This window comes from Petromyzon marinus, chromosome 72 (genome assembly GCF_048934315.1).
Source record: "Petromyzon marinus isolate PM22_M1 ecotype Great Lakes invasive population chromosome 72, UKy_Petmar_22M1.pri1.0, whole genome shotgun sequence".
Lineage (NCBI taxonomy): Eukaryota > Metazoa > Chordata > Hyperoartia > Petromyzontiformes > Petromyzontidae > Petromyzon > Petromyzon marinus.
Window position 1 is genome coordinate 8127983 of NC_133738.1, and position 16081 is coordinate 8144063.

General features: G+C 44.4%; 1 protein-coding gene across 8 annotated transcripts in view; it reads left to right on the forward strand.

Annotated features, from left to right (window-relative positions):
* Positions 1–3105: 3105 nt before the first annotated feature.
* The window catches only part of LOC116957331 (uncharacterized), a 39196-nt gene continuing 26220 nt past the window's right edge, over positions 3106–16081 (forward strand). For 3 of the 8 annotated variants that reach the window (XR_012930594.1, XR_012930593.1, XR_012930595.1), the window contains exons 1-3: positions 3106–3196; positions 6878–6988; positions 7582–7671. Coding sequence is in view for 5 of the 8 variants with exons in the window: in XM_032979419.2 (XP_032835310.2) it covers positions 11105–12856 (1752 nt within the window). In the remaining 3 variants the exon portion in view is untranslated. The other 5 variants (XM_032979419.2, XM_032979421.2, XM_032979418.2 and 2 more) reach the window with 5 other exon arrangements.

A 16081-nucleotide genomic window follows, 5' to 3' on the forward strand; every position in this document is an offset into this window, starting at 1 on the left:
ACCCATGCTGCCCCGCTCCCCACCTGTCTGCTGGTCCGTGTGTGTCTTGAGCATCTCCTCACTGCGGTTCTCAGTGAGTTCGCCGTGGTCATTTAATTCTACGTTAAGCCACGGCGCCGCAGTGCCATTTGGCCTGGGGGGGGGGGGGGTGCCTGCCAATTCCCTGACCCTGAGAAACCGTGGAGCACCCCCACGAGGGGGCCTCTCGGGTAAAAACTCAGGGCAGGTGCCCCCCTCCCCTCCCCATGAGGCCCTACTTGAGTGTGTGTTTAAGTGGGGGGGGGGGGGGTGGCGGGGGAAGTGCTATGATGGGGAGCCGGGTGGCTTCTCGGTCGCAGCAGCACAGCGACGGCCCCGGTTTCGACGGAGCGGCTTCGCTGTTGTGGCACCACATAAGTACATGTGTGTTTACGTCAATGTGTGTGTTAGTCCACGTATGTCTGTGTGTGAGTCGATGTGTGTACATCGATGTATGTGTGTGTAACTCCATGTGTGTGTATCTAAAGTGAATGTCTATGCGTGTGTGAGTCCATATGTGTGTGTGTGTGTAAGTCCATGTGTTTGTGTGTGTGAGTCGATATGGCTGTGTGTGTTAGTCCATGGCCATGTGTGTTAGTCGCTTTGTGTGCGTGGCTCCATGTGAGTGGCTCCATGTGAGTCAGTGTAAGTCCATTTCTTTGCGTGTCTGTACATCCATGTGTGTGTGTGAGTCAATGTATGTGCTTTATTGACCTGGTCAAGGCCTATGGTACCATCAGCAGGCCTGGCCTCGATTGTTCTTCATGCTTTCGGAGTCCCTCACCCTTTGCTCACGATCCTTACGGACCTTCATGATGGTGAGCGGCCCCATGTCAAACTACGTGGCCGTCAGAGCCATTCCCTCTACACCTTGGGGTGTGACAAGGATGTCGATGTGTGGGTCGATGTGTGTGTAAGTCGATTGTGTGTAAGTCCATGTGTGTGTGTCAGTCTATGTATGTGAGTCACTGTGTGTGTGTGTAAGTCGATGGGTGTGTGTGTAAGTCGATGTGTGTGTGAGGCTCTATGTTCGTGTGTGAGTCAATGTGTGTTTGTGTGTATATGTGTGTCAGTCGATGTGTGTGTGTACGTCTGTGTGTACGTGAGTCCATGTGTGTGTGTAAGTCTATGTGTGAGTCCATGTGCCTGTGTAGCTCCATATGTGTTTATCTAAAGTCGATGTCTGTTTGTGTGAGTTCATGTGTGTGTGTAAGTCGATGTGTTTGTGTGTGTGGGTCAATGTCTGTAAGTGCGTGTAATTCGATGTGTATGTCTGTCTTTTTCGCCTGGGCAACGCCGGGTACTTCCTGATAATCTTATAAATGTCATTTTTCGTCTGTCTGTGTGTGTGTGTTCACAAAACAACCCCCTACCTCCTTGTGGTACCTGACAGGCAACGATGTCGTGGGCAGTGACTTGACTTTTGGGCTACCCTGTGTAGGGGTGCTATGGGGAAGAAACACATGGTGTGGGAAGGTGAGGCACACCCACACCTTGGTGGCTACAACCACGTCCGCTATGGCTCCACCCTAGGTGGGTATAAAGGGCGGGGAGCCAGAGAGCTCGGGGCAGTGTGTTGGGGCCAAGACTAAAGAGCCAGTGAAGAAGGAAGGCCGGCTAGGATAGACCCTGGGACTGCTGTGACCGCTGTCCTTTTCAGGGCCGGCACGGCAAGCCAGTCGTGCGGCCCCAGAGCCCCAGAGCCGGAGTCCTTTTAAGGGCCGGTCTGGTGGGTGGGGTGCCGAGATCTGTGTCTGACCAGGGCCAGATCAGATAGCCTCCTCTAGCGCCTATAGCTGGAGGAATCGGGAGTCTAGGGCTTAGGCTAGATAGCCTGGGGTTATTTCTGAGTATATACGGGTTAAGGGGCCGCTACCCCTTCCAGTGTGACCCCTTGTTCAATAAATAGTGCTGCCTCTACTCTGCCATCTCCGTGTCCTGGGAACCCACTACACCTGTATAATAATCCTTAACTTTTGGCCTACCCTGTATAATAATCCTGTGTGTACTGACATTTGTGCCACCCTGTATAATAATCATTTGTGTATTGACTTTTGTGCCACCTTGTATAATAATCCTGTGTCCCGATATTTGGGCCACCCTGTACACAAATCCTATGTTCTGCCTTTTGGGCCACGCTGTGTAATAATAATAACCCTATATCCCCTGATTTTTGGTCCACCCAGTATGATAACCCCACGTGTCCCTACTTTTGAGTCACTCTGTATAAGTTATATTTGTGTCCTGAATTTTGGGCCACCTTATAGAATATCCCTATGTGTCCTGACTATTGGGCAACCCTATATAACAATAATCCTGTGTCCTGACTTTTTCGCCACCTTTTATAACAATAACTCCCTGTCCTAACTTTTGGACCAACCCCTATATCAATAACCTTATGTGTCCTGACTTTTGGGCCATCTTGAAAAGAATCCTATTTGTCCTGACTTTTGTGCCACCCTGTACAACATTAACCCTGTGTGTCTTGACTTTTATGCCACCCCGTATAACAATAACCCTGTCTCCTAAACTTTAGGCCACGCTGTATAACAATAACCATACGTGTCATGATTTTTTCGGGCCACCCTGTAAAAAAATAACCCCATGTGTCTTCACTATTGGGCCACTGTATAATTTCCCGTTCAGCACTGCTGATGGGAGTGCATGGATCCAGAGCTCAGGGGAATGAAGAGTAGCTAGCGAGCCGCACCCCATACACTCACAGGCTTCAGCTACGTGGCCACGTATATAAAGTTGGCACAGTAGGGGGCACAGGTGGTGCATCGGCCAGTCATCTCAGTCAGTCAACCCATGACACCTGGGAATGTCCCGTGACCTCTTTCATGCGGGAGTTTGATATTAGACGTGGCCTTAGCCTCCATGTGACGCCATCGTCGCGAAACGCCAGGGGGGGTGTGCCCCGCTAGTGACGCCATGTAACCAGTAAAATAACAAAAAAATCAAGCAAAGCCACGCGCGATCACTCACTCATAAGGGCCTGTTTCAAAAATGTAATTTATCTATTACATCTGTCGCGAGTTCACTGTCTGGTTCAGTCGCCACGCCCAATCACTCAATGTTAGGGCCTGGCTCATTAACATAATTTATTCAGGCTGTGGGGTAAACTCGCTAGTGACGTCATGTCATCTCGCTGCTCGCCACTCAACTGAGATCGGAGGTGAGAAGTTCACATCGTGGTGGTGGTTTTTGGTGGTGGTTGTTGTTTATTTAGGTACAGCTTCGCTTCTTCTATTGTTCTCCTCGGGATATCAATTGAGTGTAGCAGCGAGAATGGAATAGATGTCCAGGTTGGAACGTTACAAAGTGTGGCCTAGCCATGCTGGGCTTGCCTCCTGCCATCGCCTGATTGTATTTGCTTTGATTTTTGTTAATTTTTATTTGTCCTCACCTGGCTGACTACTTTAAAACCATGTTTTAAACAACAAAAATTATACTATTTTGAGCTATATATCTTTCAGAAGCGACCTAACCACAACGAAGTGGCTTGTGTGTAAATTTACGTCAGCCAAATACTCTAAATGCGACCACGCAGAAAGAGAGACACGCAAACTCCAAATAAACGCGTCAGCGTCGGGATCCAACCCACAACCTCCTGTATACCGGGCGATGTAGTGAAAATCTCACCACTGTGGTGCACACTCGAGTGCTTTATCACACTGAGTCTCTTTACTTCAGTTCAGGAGCGTCCTGCCGAGTTGGTTTGGCAGTCGGGGGGAGGGGCGATGCTTATTCGCGTATTCCCGATTGAGTAAACTGGAGGCATTTGTTCAGCAATATTTGAACGATACCAATCCATAAGTTTATTACAAAGTCAGAATAAGTTTATTTCCCGAGTGAAGTTCATTGAACTAAGAAGCTTATTTTCAAGGGCGACTCAGCCGGCAGACATCAAAGCATTTAATTATAATTAAGCTCACTCACTGGCCCACTCATCCATCCACTCACTCGTCTACTCATCCACCCTCCCACCCACTCTATAACTCGCTCACTCATCCATCCACTGACTCATCCATCCACTGACTCATCCATCCACTGACTCATCCATCCACTCGCCCACACAAGCACACTCACCTACTCACACTCTCCCACTCGCCTTCCCACTCACCCAAACTCACTGGCCCACACAATCAGAAGTGAATTTCACGAGTAACACTCATTGAGCTTAGACGTTATTGATTAAGGGCGACATGGCGGGCAGACATCAACGCAACAAACTTAATAGCAATTCTGTTGTAAAATTACATTCCCACTCAAACGTTAGTGATGATTAGAGTCAGTTTAAACGAGGTTATCGATGGCAGCATTGAGATGCCAAAAGACGATATGTGGTTCCAAACCATTGTTAGACTGATGGCCTTAATCTTAGTTGTCTTGTGGTTGTTGTTATTTGACTTGCATCCCACTGGGATTTTTGCACACAGCGTTGGTGTATGGTGCTATTTCAGGAATATTTTGATGTTTTTTTTCCTGGATTTTCTGTTTGCACAGTCACATAATCACTTTAAGATGTTTTCTTGTTCATGTTTTTTGCTTGTTGCGGTTGCACCCGATTCAAGAGCCGAATGGCTCACAGGGCTATACCAAATATATGAAACTATAAACTAAACTATAAATCTGGGAAACTTAACATACAATCAAGCATACAGGAACCCCTAAACTCGCACAGAAACCCCACAGACTCGCACACAGACCCACAGACTCACATAGACAATCAAATGCACGTCGCAGATTTTTCGGATTGTCCAATGGTTTAATAACAAGTAAAATAAAGAGCAAATATACGGAAAAAATATCCTTGTAAATAAAAATATCAAGTGGTTGATACAGACTTGATGTTTGTGTTAGATTATACCGCAAGAATGTGTTAATACAGACTTAATGCTGCCTTGCAATAGGTATCTGTTTTAAAATTGGACGATGTACTTTATTCATTTCTTTTTCGTGAATTGATTAACTTTAATCTATTTTGCACTCCTATCGTTTTTTGTATGTTAGTTGAACGTCTTTCACGCTATACGTAGCCAACCATGTTTGTTTTTTTAACTTTCTGACCCGCCTCGACTGGACACCTGCGACATTCCTCCAGAAGACAGATTCTGATTTAAAAGATTCTGATCTTAACACCTGTATTATTGCCGAAAAGGTTGAAGCCTTTTCTTTCATCAAAATAGGTGTATCATCATACATTTCAACCATGACGCCTGAACACAATGGCCTGCTCTTGAAAAATAACGCGAGAAAATTTTACTTTAACATCTATATGGTAGCACATAGTGCATGTTGGTGTGTATAATATGCCTGCAATAGTCATAATACAATTATAATTAACATTTGTAAAGTGCTACATTTCATCCATGGATCCCACCAATCCGTGCTGTGTATCAAAAGTACGAAATATACACATCCTGCAGGGTAAACAGCCAGATCTCAAGCTTAATTTACCCACTAACTCAATCACTCACTCACTGGATGACCCACTCACTGCCTACTCAATCAGTCAACTACTCACCCATTCTGTGACCCAATCACTTACCCACTCGCTCAGGTAAATGGCAAAAACTAGGGGGGGATGAAGACCAGTTTACGTAGGTGAGTTTTAAAGATAGACTTAAATATATCTCTGATTGTCTTACTAATCAGAGTGGCTGCTACATTTTACCAGAGTGGTAAACCCGGAATATTGTGATTGGTGACATTTGCACGGATTAGACAACCTTCAATCTAAGAGCAGTTTTAGTGCCTGGCATAATGGACTTCAAAAGGAACCTCCTGAGGGAGGGTGGTGATTTTACACAGGTTTAAATACGGATCATTATTTCAACATGGACTAAGCGATGATCTCTGCTGGATTGGACGAAGATCTAACGTTCGACCACACTGATTGCCAGATAATGAATATTCAGCTTGCCAGACCTGCAGAGAAGAAGCTTGCAAAGCCCAATTGTAGTTTCAGTCCAGGGTAGTTCTGCGCAAATGTCATACAGTAGACCCTTGAATATCACGGGTTTATTTTTTGCGGTTTCGACCTATCAAGGGCAGCCTCTTTGCATACCAATTTACATATTATTGGGTCTTTCGGTAAAGTCACGTAGATAGGTTCAAATGAAATAACAAAAAATACCAATTTACACTTTCCTGGGAAGACTGTTCTGCGTAGGAGGGCGGGATGGGTGAGGAACGTGAGGAAATTGGTGGCACCTCAACCTTTGCCATGCAAGCATTTAGCCTTAACAGACTGTTAAGGCAAGTAGCACCTATAAAGGTTGGCACGGCACACAAAGGGGTAGGTTACCAGCATCATTCCCGGCCGCCTTAGTCTCCCCAGTGGCGATGTTTACACAACACACCAGGTACTTATTTGAGGCTGAGTCGACCTGGGAAGGCCCAGGGCCAATTCCAATAATCGTCATGGTTTTGGGCGTTAGAGGAAATTGAACTCGGGTCGCTGGGTTCATAGTGCAGCACGCTAACTGAAGCACTACCACTCTCCACTCACGCACACACATCGTCATCATTGTAAGTAGAGTAGTCAGTATTTAGAATCCTATTTATTCTCTTGGAATGTTTTTTCTATAGAGTTTCTACTTGTTTATTTAAATTGTTTTGTTTTTAGTTTAGTTGGCATGCTGTACAGTACTTATTTCAATTGTGATGCGTCTTTTTGGTTACCGTTTCCCTAACCCCATTGTTTCGGTGAGGCTTAAGTATTGAATATGGCCGTTTTGGCTTTCTTGGCACGATTATTGATGTTATTAAGGCCTAAGTACCATTAAGAGGCTTCGGCTTTTGGTTGTTCCTTGTTTTTGATATCCCTGCCGCTCTGCTCACATTCGTTAAGGATTTTTAGGATTTTGGGCAGGCCCGGAAAATGCTGCGTGACAAGGATTTGGAGCCGTTTCATGTTCAAGTTGGCGTGTGACAGGAATTCCCTCTGGCCACATACATTATGGTAAGTCCCCGGGTAGCGGAAGACCCAACTTACGGAAATCCAACCTTATGGACATGCTCCCATAAATAATGTTTAAAAAACTCAACATGCGGAAATTTTTGCTTTAGTTTCTTAAGCGCAAGTAGTCCAGCGTGGTGAGGTTGTGGATGAATACTGCTGAGCAAGGCATAAGGCAGGCAGCATCTTCCCCAAGGCGGTGGTGTATAGCTGCTCTGCACTCTCAGTCATACTGTTACATTGTTACCGTGCGTTTCATGTACCCGCTTAATCGTCTCATAATTTTCAGTGTAATAAAGGGCGGGGAGCCAGAGAGCTCGGGGCAGTGTGTTGGGGCCAAGACTGAAGAGCCAGTGAAGAAGGAAGGCCGGCTAGGATAGACCCTGGGACTCCTGTGACCGCTGTCCGTTTCCCTAACCCCATTGTTTCGGTAAGGCTTAAGTATTGAATATGGCCGTTTTGGCTTTCTTGGCACGATTATTGATGTTATCAAGGCCTAAGTACCATTAAGAGGCTTCGGCTTTTGGTTGTTCCTTGTTTTCGATATCCCTGCCGCTCTGCTCACATTCGTTAAGGATTTTTATGATTTTGGGCAGGCCTGGAAAATGCTGCGTGACAAGGATTTGGAGCCGTTTCATGTTCAAGTTGGCGTGTGACAGGAATTTCCTTTGGCCACATACATTACGGTAAGTCCCCGGGTAGCGGAAGACCCGACTTACGGAAATCCAACCTTACGGAAATGCTCCCATAAATCATTATAAAAAATCAACATGCGGAAATTTTTGCTTTTAGTTTCTTAAGCGCAAGTAGTCCAGCGCGGTGAGGTTGTAGATGAATAACGCTGAGCGAGGCATAAGGCAGGCAGCATCTTCCCCAAGGCGGTGGTGTATAGCTGCTCTGCACTCTCAGTCATACTGTTACATTGTTACCGTGTGTTTCATGTACCCGCATAATCGTCTCATAATTTTCAGTGTAATATCACCCTTAATTGCATTGCAATAATAACTGGAAACGATTCAGGTCAATGTAATTGTTTTGTAGCATTGCCTAATTATTTTTCATTTGTAACATTATGTAATTTTGATTTTCTGTGCTTAGAACTATCTTGTTTTTCTCATGTTTCTCTTTATAGTTTTGATTTGAAGTTCATTTCATAAGTTACGTACGTTATGTACTTTATTTAACACAATTACACTTCAATTGCTTATGGTCTCAGCCAACAGCGATCGGAGAGATCTCGGCCTAGTCTATGCCCGGTAAATGAATATTCGGAAGTGACTGTTTTCTTTTAACAATTATTATTAGAATGGTGTTCATAAATATTTGGATAAGTTTTTCTTTCCGTTAGTTTAATTATGGGTAGTGTTAGGGTAGATATTCGATGAAATGAAAGAATCATAGGAAGTGCAGAACGTATGTACAACAATACGACACAGGTCGCGATAGAAAACGGACTATAGCGCGATACAGTACTGAGAGAAAATGAACGAGTAATTGGGTACGGGCGGCACAACTATTTCTGGCTATGGGATTTCGTCTTGATTTTGGGGGGAAATTGTTCAGTTTCCGACATGGGAAATTCGGGTTACGGATCGTTCCCGGGAACCTAACCCTTCCATGACCCATGGACTGTCTGTACTTTAAGATAGCATCTTCAATATTTACATAGTTTTGATAACCTCACAATGGCCCTACAAAAATGCATTTGGTATAGTTACAATGAGAGGCTAATCGATGGCTGATTATAGTTAAGGGATCGTTTCCTGCAGGTCAACCATGTTATGTATGCTGATGATCTGGTAATGGCTACTCAATGCGATGGAGTTAGGGACTCTTGTTCTGTACCTGGAGAATTTCATCATGAGGAGGAGCCTTACATATGTTCCAAAAAAATAAAGCACCTGCCTTGGTATTTCATGTCATCCAACATTCCGCCTGCTCGCCTCTTCATGAGTAATCAGGCAGTTCTACAGGTGGTGGAGGAGCTCCTATACTTGGTTCATGTGTTCACGACCAGCTCTGGTTTGGCAGCTAAAGTCTCAATTCAAATTAGACGAGCAGCATTCTTTAATTAGACTGTCTAACATTGTGATGCAGCTGCCTGGATCGTTGCTCCATACAAATCACTGAATCTTCTTGCCCACAGCTATGACCCCTTTCTCTGTGTATGTGAAATATGGACTCCTTTAAAGAACCATCTGTGCTGGCTTATACAATTAAGGCTGGCCTGCCTAAGATTCATCCTCTAGTACAAATCCCTGAGATATCCATACATAATATAATAATCCATGAGCCTATTTGGCAGGCGAGGCTGCATTCGTTGGTCATGAATCCCGCATGCTCAGAAACTGCATGCTCAAGCAGCGTAAGTTAGTTCAGATATGAGGGACTAGCAGTTATGGCATGGGCTAGAGAAGAGAGTGGAAGATGTGGAGGTGATCGGACTTGCCGATGACTGGTACCAGGGGTGTGAAGATCGGCCTCTGTGGTGGAGGCCCGTGAAGGATACTGCAGGGTAGTTGGAGGCAATCGTCCTGCAACAACGAGGCCAGAGGAGTGACACATCAATGGGTGGAGCGCTGGGTGGCTAAAATGCAGCAAGTTAGCACAGTGGGTAGCACAGGTGATGCATCGTTCGGTCATCTCAGTTATCCCTTGACACCTGGATCATTCCCATGACCTACTGGCAAGTGCTCCACACTTACATGGCCTCAAATCGCACCAATCATGGCATGGACACTGTGATGATGTTACTGCCAATTAGTGGTGAATGGTGGCTGTTTTCTTGATATAATCTGTTTATGATCCATGTGAAACATATCTGTACGTACAAGTGTATCTATATGGGGAGCGGAGGCACATTTGTTCGTCCACTGCATTATGGAGCCAACATTCAGAGTTGTATTATTGCTGACAGCAGACATGATTGACAAGTGATAGCTTAACTTATTGTAGGCCTCTGCTGGGTTGATTGTTCTTAGGTTAAGTACTTGGTGAAGAGTATAAGCATCTAGCCAGGCATGGTTCTAGCCACAACACCACCTTCTTCATCGTTCCAGTGCGTGAGAGTAATGTTTTTGTTTTTGCTGTAAAATATATTGACCATGTTAAAAACCTAGGTTTGATCAAAGCAATAGGGTTTTATTTGTATTACACGTGTAAAGAAGCTCCTTGCAGACATCGATTTTCAGGGGAGTAGAGCTTCTCGGGAATGTATATACAGTCCAAGTGTAATGACTGCCACACTTGTAATTGCTATGGCTATCTTCAGGCCCCGATGGTTTCCACCAAGTTGATACCTGAACAGTCAACCCCGATGGTTTCCACAGTCGGCCCCAACGTTCTCCACCTCTGGTTGTCAATTAGTCCCCGAGTAAGCTCCCCGACCGCGGGCCTCGCTCCCCCTTATATACTCGCTCGTCCCCACCCCTTTCGGACACTGCCCCCCCCCCCCCCCACTTTACTATAACATGTGTGGCCTTAATTGAATCATTCTTACAGTGCCTTCCGGTCACCTGTTTACAATCATCACAACGCACGCCTTCTAGAACCCCCCTACACATGGAACGTTTCATAAGCATGGAAAAGACAGCACATGAAGCTGAAATTACATCTGTCCCACCGAGCATTCAAGCAAATCTGACCCTGGCTTCGGACTTACAAGTTGCAATTGAATATTAATTTGTCCATTTTATCTTATATCTGCCCAATGCAAATATTTTTTTTTTATTTTTAACACCATTTGCAATTTTTATCAGTCTTTTGCAATAACTAACATTTCTTTAATTGCCAGATACAACTGAAATTCTGTATGTAGAGTTATGGGTTATCATTGATATTAAATATACTAGGGCCTCCAGACATACTGACCACTTGTCTGCTATGCCAGTCCAAGAGCTGATCGTCAATAGTAGCAAGTGTCTTAAAACAGCCTGTGTGTTGCATTGGGGGCGAATTTTTTTTTTATTTCTCATGAATGTTTGTTCTTGTCTATGTAATATGTGAATATCATGTGTAACTGTATATATATTTCTATGCTGACTTGCATTGTGTGGATATTACTGTTTTCTGTTTGCAGCTGCCAGTTCCTCTGCCACTTTGCTGTACATAATTGGTCAGATGGAGCGAAGACAATCAGCTAGAGAAAAAACATTCAAGTGCACTGTGTGTGGGAAGGCGTTTGCACATTCATCAATTGTTCAGGCCCACCAGAGAACACACACGGGAGAGAAACCCTTCAAGTGCACTGTGTGTGGGAAGGCATTTGCAATGTCATCACATCTTAAAAGACACCAGAGAATACACACAGGAGAAAGACCCTTCAAGTGCACTGTATGTGGGAAGGCATTTGCATATTCATCAATTCTTCAGGTCCACCAGAGAATACACACAGGAGAAACACCCATCAAGTGCACTGTGTGTGGGAAGGCATTTGCACATTCATCACATCTTAAAACACATCAGAGAATACACACAGGAGAAACACCCTTCAAGTGCACTGTGTGTGGGAAGGCCTTTGCATATTCATCAATTCTTCAGGTCCACCAGAGAACACACACAGGAGAGAAACCATTCAAGTGCACTGTGTGTGGGAAGGCGTTTGCATATTCATCACATCTTAAAACACATCAGAGAATACACACAGGAGAAACACCCTTCAAGTGCACTGTGTGTGGGAAGGCGTTTGCATATTCATCAATTCTTCAGGGCCACCAGAGAACACACACGGGAGAGAAACCCTTCAAGTGCACTGTGTGTGGGAAGGCATTGGCAGACTCATCACATCTTAAAATACACCAGAGAATACACACAGGCGATACACCATTCAAGTGCACTGTGTGTGGGAAGGCGTTTGCATTTTCATCAATTCTTCAGGTCCACCAGAGAACACACACGGGAGAGAAACCCTTCAAGTGCACTGTGTGTGGGAAGGCGTTTGCATATTCATCACATCTTAAAACACATCAGAGAATACACACAGGAGAAACACCCTTCAAGTGCACTGTGTGTGGGAAGCCATTTGCATATTTATCAATTCTTCAGGTCCACCAGAGAACACACACGGGAGAGAAACCCTTCAAGTGCACTGTGTGTGGGAAGGCGTTTGCAGTGTCATCACATCTTAAAACACATCAGAGAATACACACAGGAGAAACACCCTTCAAGTGCACTTTGTGTGGGAACGCGTTTGCATATTCATCACATCTTAAAGCACATCAGAGAATACACACAGGAGAAACACCCTTCAAATGCACTGTGTGTGGGAAGGCGTATGCATATTCATCAATTCTTCAGGTCCACCAGAGAACACACACGCGAGAGAAACCCTTCAAGTGCACTGTGTGTGGAAAGGCGTTTGCACATTCATCATATCTTAAAAAACACCAGCGAACACATACAGGAGAAAAACCCTTCAAGTGCACTGTGTATGGGAAGTGTTTTCAACAGTTAGGGGATCGAAACAAGCATCAAAGCATTAATCAGGAAATTAATCTGAAATCGGCTTGTGAAAGTCAAAGTGCTGCAATAAGTCCATCCCTCATGAAACAAGAACCAGAAAAACATTTGAGATATGAAGCGTCGCCAGGAGTGAAGGCGAAATGTCAAGAAGTGAAAATGAAATTTGAATCCGTGAAGGTGAAGAGCGAAGAGGTGATGGTAAAGAATGAAGAAGTGATAGTGAAATGTGAGAATGAAGATTCAACTCCAAAATCCGACCTTCACATCGATGGAGGCAGCGTGAAGCTGGAGGAGACTGTGGACTCTGAGGCAGAGCGACGCAACTCCCAGCAATTTGTGGATGTGGAGGTGTGGGTGGATTTTTTATGCAATACTGAGTCAAATGGAGACCAAGTAGATGTGTATCATTGAGCTTAGGATAAAGAAGTTCCATTTAATTAACATTCCTTTCCCATAATAGAGGATTTTTGGGTTACATTGTGCAAATATATAAATTTGTCGTTAAAACCCGCCACCACCCGACCATGCCGACTAGTAAGGGTTGTCACGTAAACAGAACATGTCAATTCGTCACTAGTACAGCACACCGGTGTGTTGGAGAGCCAAGCCACAACATTTACAATCTGATTACGACGCTTCAGTACAACTAGCTTCATCAGGCGACAGCCAGATTTGTGCCTTTCCCATTACAAGGGTTTAACCTCCACGTAGTCAATAGAGGCAGTGTGAAGCAGGAGGAGGCTGCGGACTGAGAGGGTGAAATGAAACCCAGCAGTTTGTGGAGGTGGACTTGGAGGATGCAGAGTAGGAGCGGCCAGCATGTGTGGACTCGGAGGTTGGGTAGATCTGTAAGCAGGAGTAGGAGACAAAAAAGCTCCACAGCATTCAACGTGTTATAATATTATTTACATTAATAATTGACGCTTGCATAAATGTTTTATTTCTTTCTCACTATGTAGGCAATCTTGCTAATCAAAGGTTAAATGCTTCCGCAATTAACAGGTCCCTGCAGGGTGGGCTGGTAGGAACATTGGAATTTTTCACTTCGTTAAAGTATTGAAAGGGGACGGACGGACGGACACATTAATCTATTGCAGGCTGGTACACTCAGTTTACAACTTCGTTCCTACCAGTATAAGCGGCTTGTATCATATTTCATCTCAATCGTTCGACGGCTAGCCCAAGTGGCAGCTGTCCCTTTGTGGTACAAGGTTACTCAGCACCGACCTGCACGTGGACATGAGTCTGCCAGTAGGGTGGAGCGATGATGTGTAACCCCAGTCGGGTAATTTGTGGCTCAACTTTAGAATCTGGCAATTTTGACCCTGACACCATGAATGTTGAACATCCACTGTTAAGCAGATGGTGCGTATTTTTGGTCAATATGGCTGCAGTAATCATGAGGGCTGCCGGACAAATATCAACCGTGCTATCACTTGGCTTCTCGCATTCTAAGAATGCATGCAGGTGTAGGCATCCATTCAGAGATCAGTGTACAGTAAATGTGATGCAGTATATTTCAATGCAATAATTCAATGTTGGCGATGTGTCTCTTGATAATTTAGAGTTATAATTTTAACATCTGATTCTGAGCATTTACAGCAAAAAACTCTTATCCAGCACCCATGGGGAATCGAGGGTGCCAGTTCATCAAATGTGCCGGTTATCTGAGAGGTATACTTTATGGTTCAGAAAAATTCTCAAATGTAAAAATATGTTTTAATGAAGAAATGTAACATACATTTTAACTGATATTCAAAATTATTTGCAATTTTACAGAGGTACTCACCAGTCATTTGCACAGCATTTTAAGTTTATTGTAAAGAAGCAGTGGTGCTGTTTAGATTACAGTGTACAGTAGTGCAGTACTGTTATACAAGTACAGTGAAACAATTAGGTTAGGCAGCCCACAACAGGATCACAATGGCCGATTGCAGATGATTGCAATTGCGACTCCATTAGCGCCACCGCTCGGCAACGTCACAAAGCACGCTGCAAGATGCCAGAATTTTTCTCTAAACGTGAATTAATATTTACATTGCCGTTTTAGAGATGCCGGTTAATAGAGCATTCCGGATGGTAAAGTACGTGATAGCAGAGAAGTTGCTGTAAGTACCATTTGGTATAAAAGGGTCAAAAATGGAATGTCCTAACTAGACGAATGTTTGTTTTGAAAGTAACCTGTGCGGAACATTTACGTGACTGCTGTTGTTCATGTGATACTGGGTCAAATGTATTTTTCTAAGCTTTGGAATCATATCCCCCAACTCATTGTCTTCGAAATCACGAATATAGTATATACAAGGGAAAACACTGAAATGTTACATCAAGGAGATATTTTCTCAATAAAGAATTAAAGCTTTCGTGACTTCATAAATTACTCATTGTTTTTTTTTCGGTAAAGTCACGTATGTAGAAATACCATAAAATTATATTAAATAAATCAATCACAACGTTTCGACCGCAACACAAGCGATCTTCATCAGGTGTAAAAAAACAAATAGCACATAGGGTGACATCAACGCAACACAGAGAGCGTTAAACTGCACGGAGGTAAATACAACAAGATGAGAGACGAGAATTCAACAAACCTAAGAAAAATGTACGTGATGCAAAACCAGTCGGCCAACGACACAGACACTTGCCTGGCAGACCACGAATTTCAGAAGAGTGCTAAATTTCGTGTTCATCCTCTGGGTTGAACGTACCAGCATAGACAGAGTGAACAAATACGAGGTGTAAGATAGCAGAAATACATATACAGGAACACAACAGGTAAGAAGAGGAAAGACGGACAGAGAATCAAGTAAAAAGGGGCCGGAGGGATGAACAGACAGAGGCTTAAAATAACTAGTAGAGGTGGGGGGAGGGGCCGAAGAAGCAGAAGAGGGGAGAGGGCAGGAAAATGTAAGGGGGCGCAATTAGTTTAGTACAGAATTGTAAAAGTAACTTCCCCGTAGAAGTGTGTTAATAAAGAATGAAAGCTTTCGTGACTGCATAAATTACTCATTGGTTTTTTCGGTAAAGTCACGTATGTAGAAATACCATAAAATTATATTAAAATAAATCAATCACGACGTTTCAACTGGAACACAAGCGATCTTCATCAGGTGTAAAAAACAAATAGCACATAGGGTGACATCAACGCAACACATGGAAAGCGTTAAACTGCACAGAGGTAAATACAATAAGAAGATGAGAGACGAGAATTCAACAAACCCTAAGAAAAATTTACGTGATGCAAAACTAGTCGGCCAACGACACAGTTAAGACACTTGCCTGGTAGACCACGAATTTCAGAAGAGTGCTAAATTTCGTGCCTCGACAGCCTCAAACGAGTAAAGTGGTGTGCTGTGTGAACATCGCTACTGGGGGGACATTGTTGGCCGGGCGTGGTGCTGACCACCCACCCCCTCGTGTCCCGTGCCGGCCTTCATAAGTGCGCGATAACAGCACTTGCCCTCCTAAAGTCTCATAAGTTGCACGGGGGATCTTTGTCTTTATTCTGTGTGTGTGTGGGGGCGGGCAGCGATTTGCGGGCTGCGCTCGAACCCGGCGGACCCGAGTTCGATTTCCCGCTCACGGCCAACACCAAGTGACAATTATTTGAACCGGTCCTGGGCCTCCCCGAGGTCG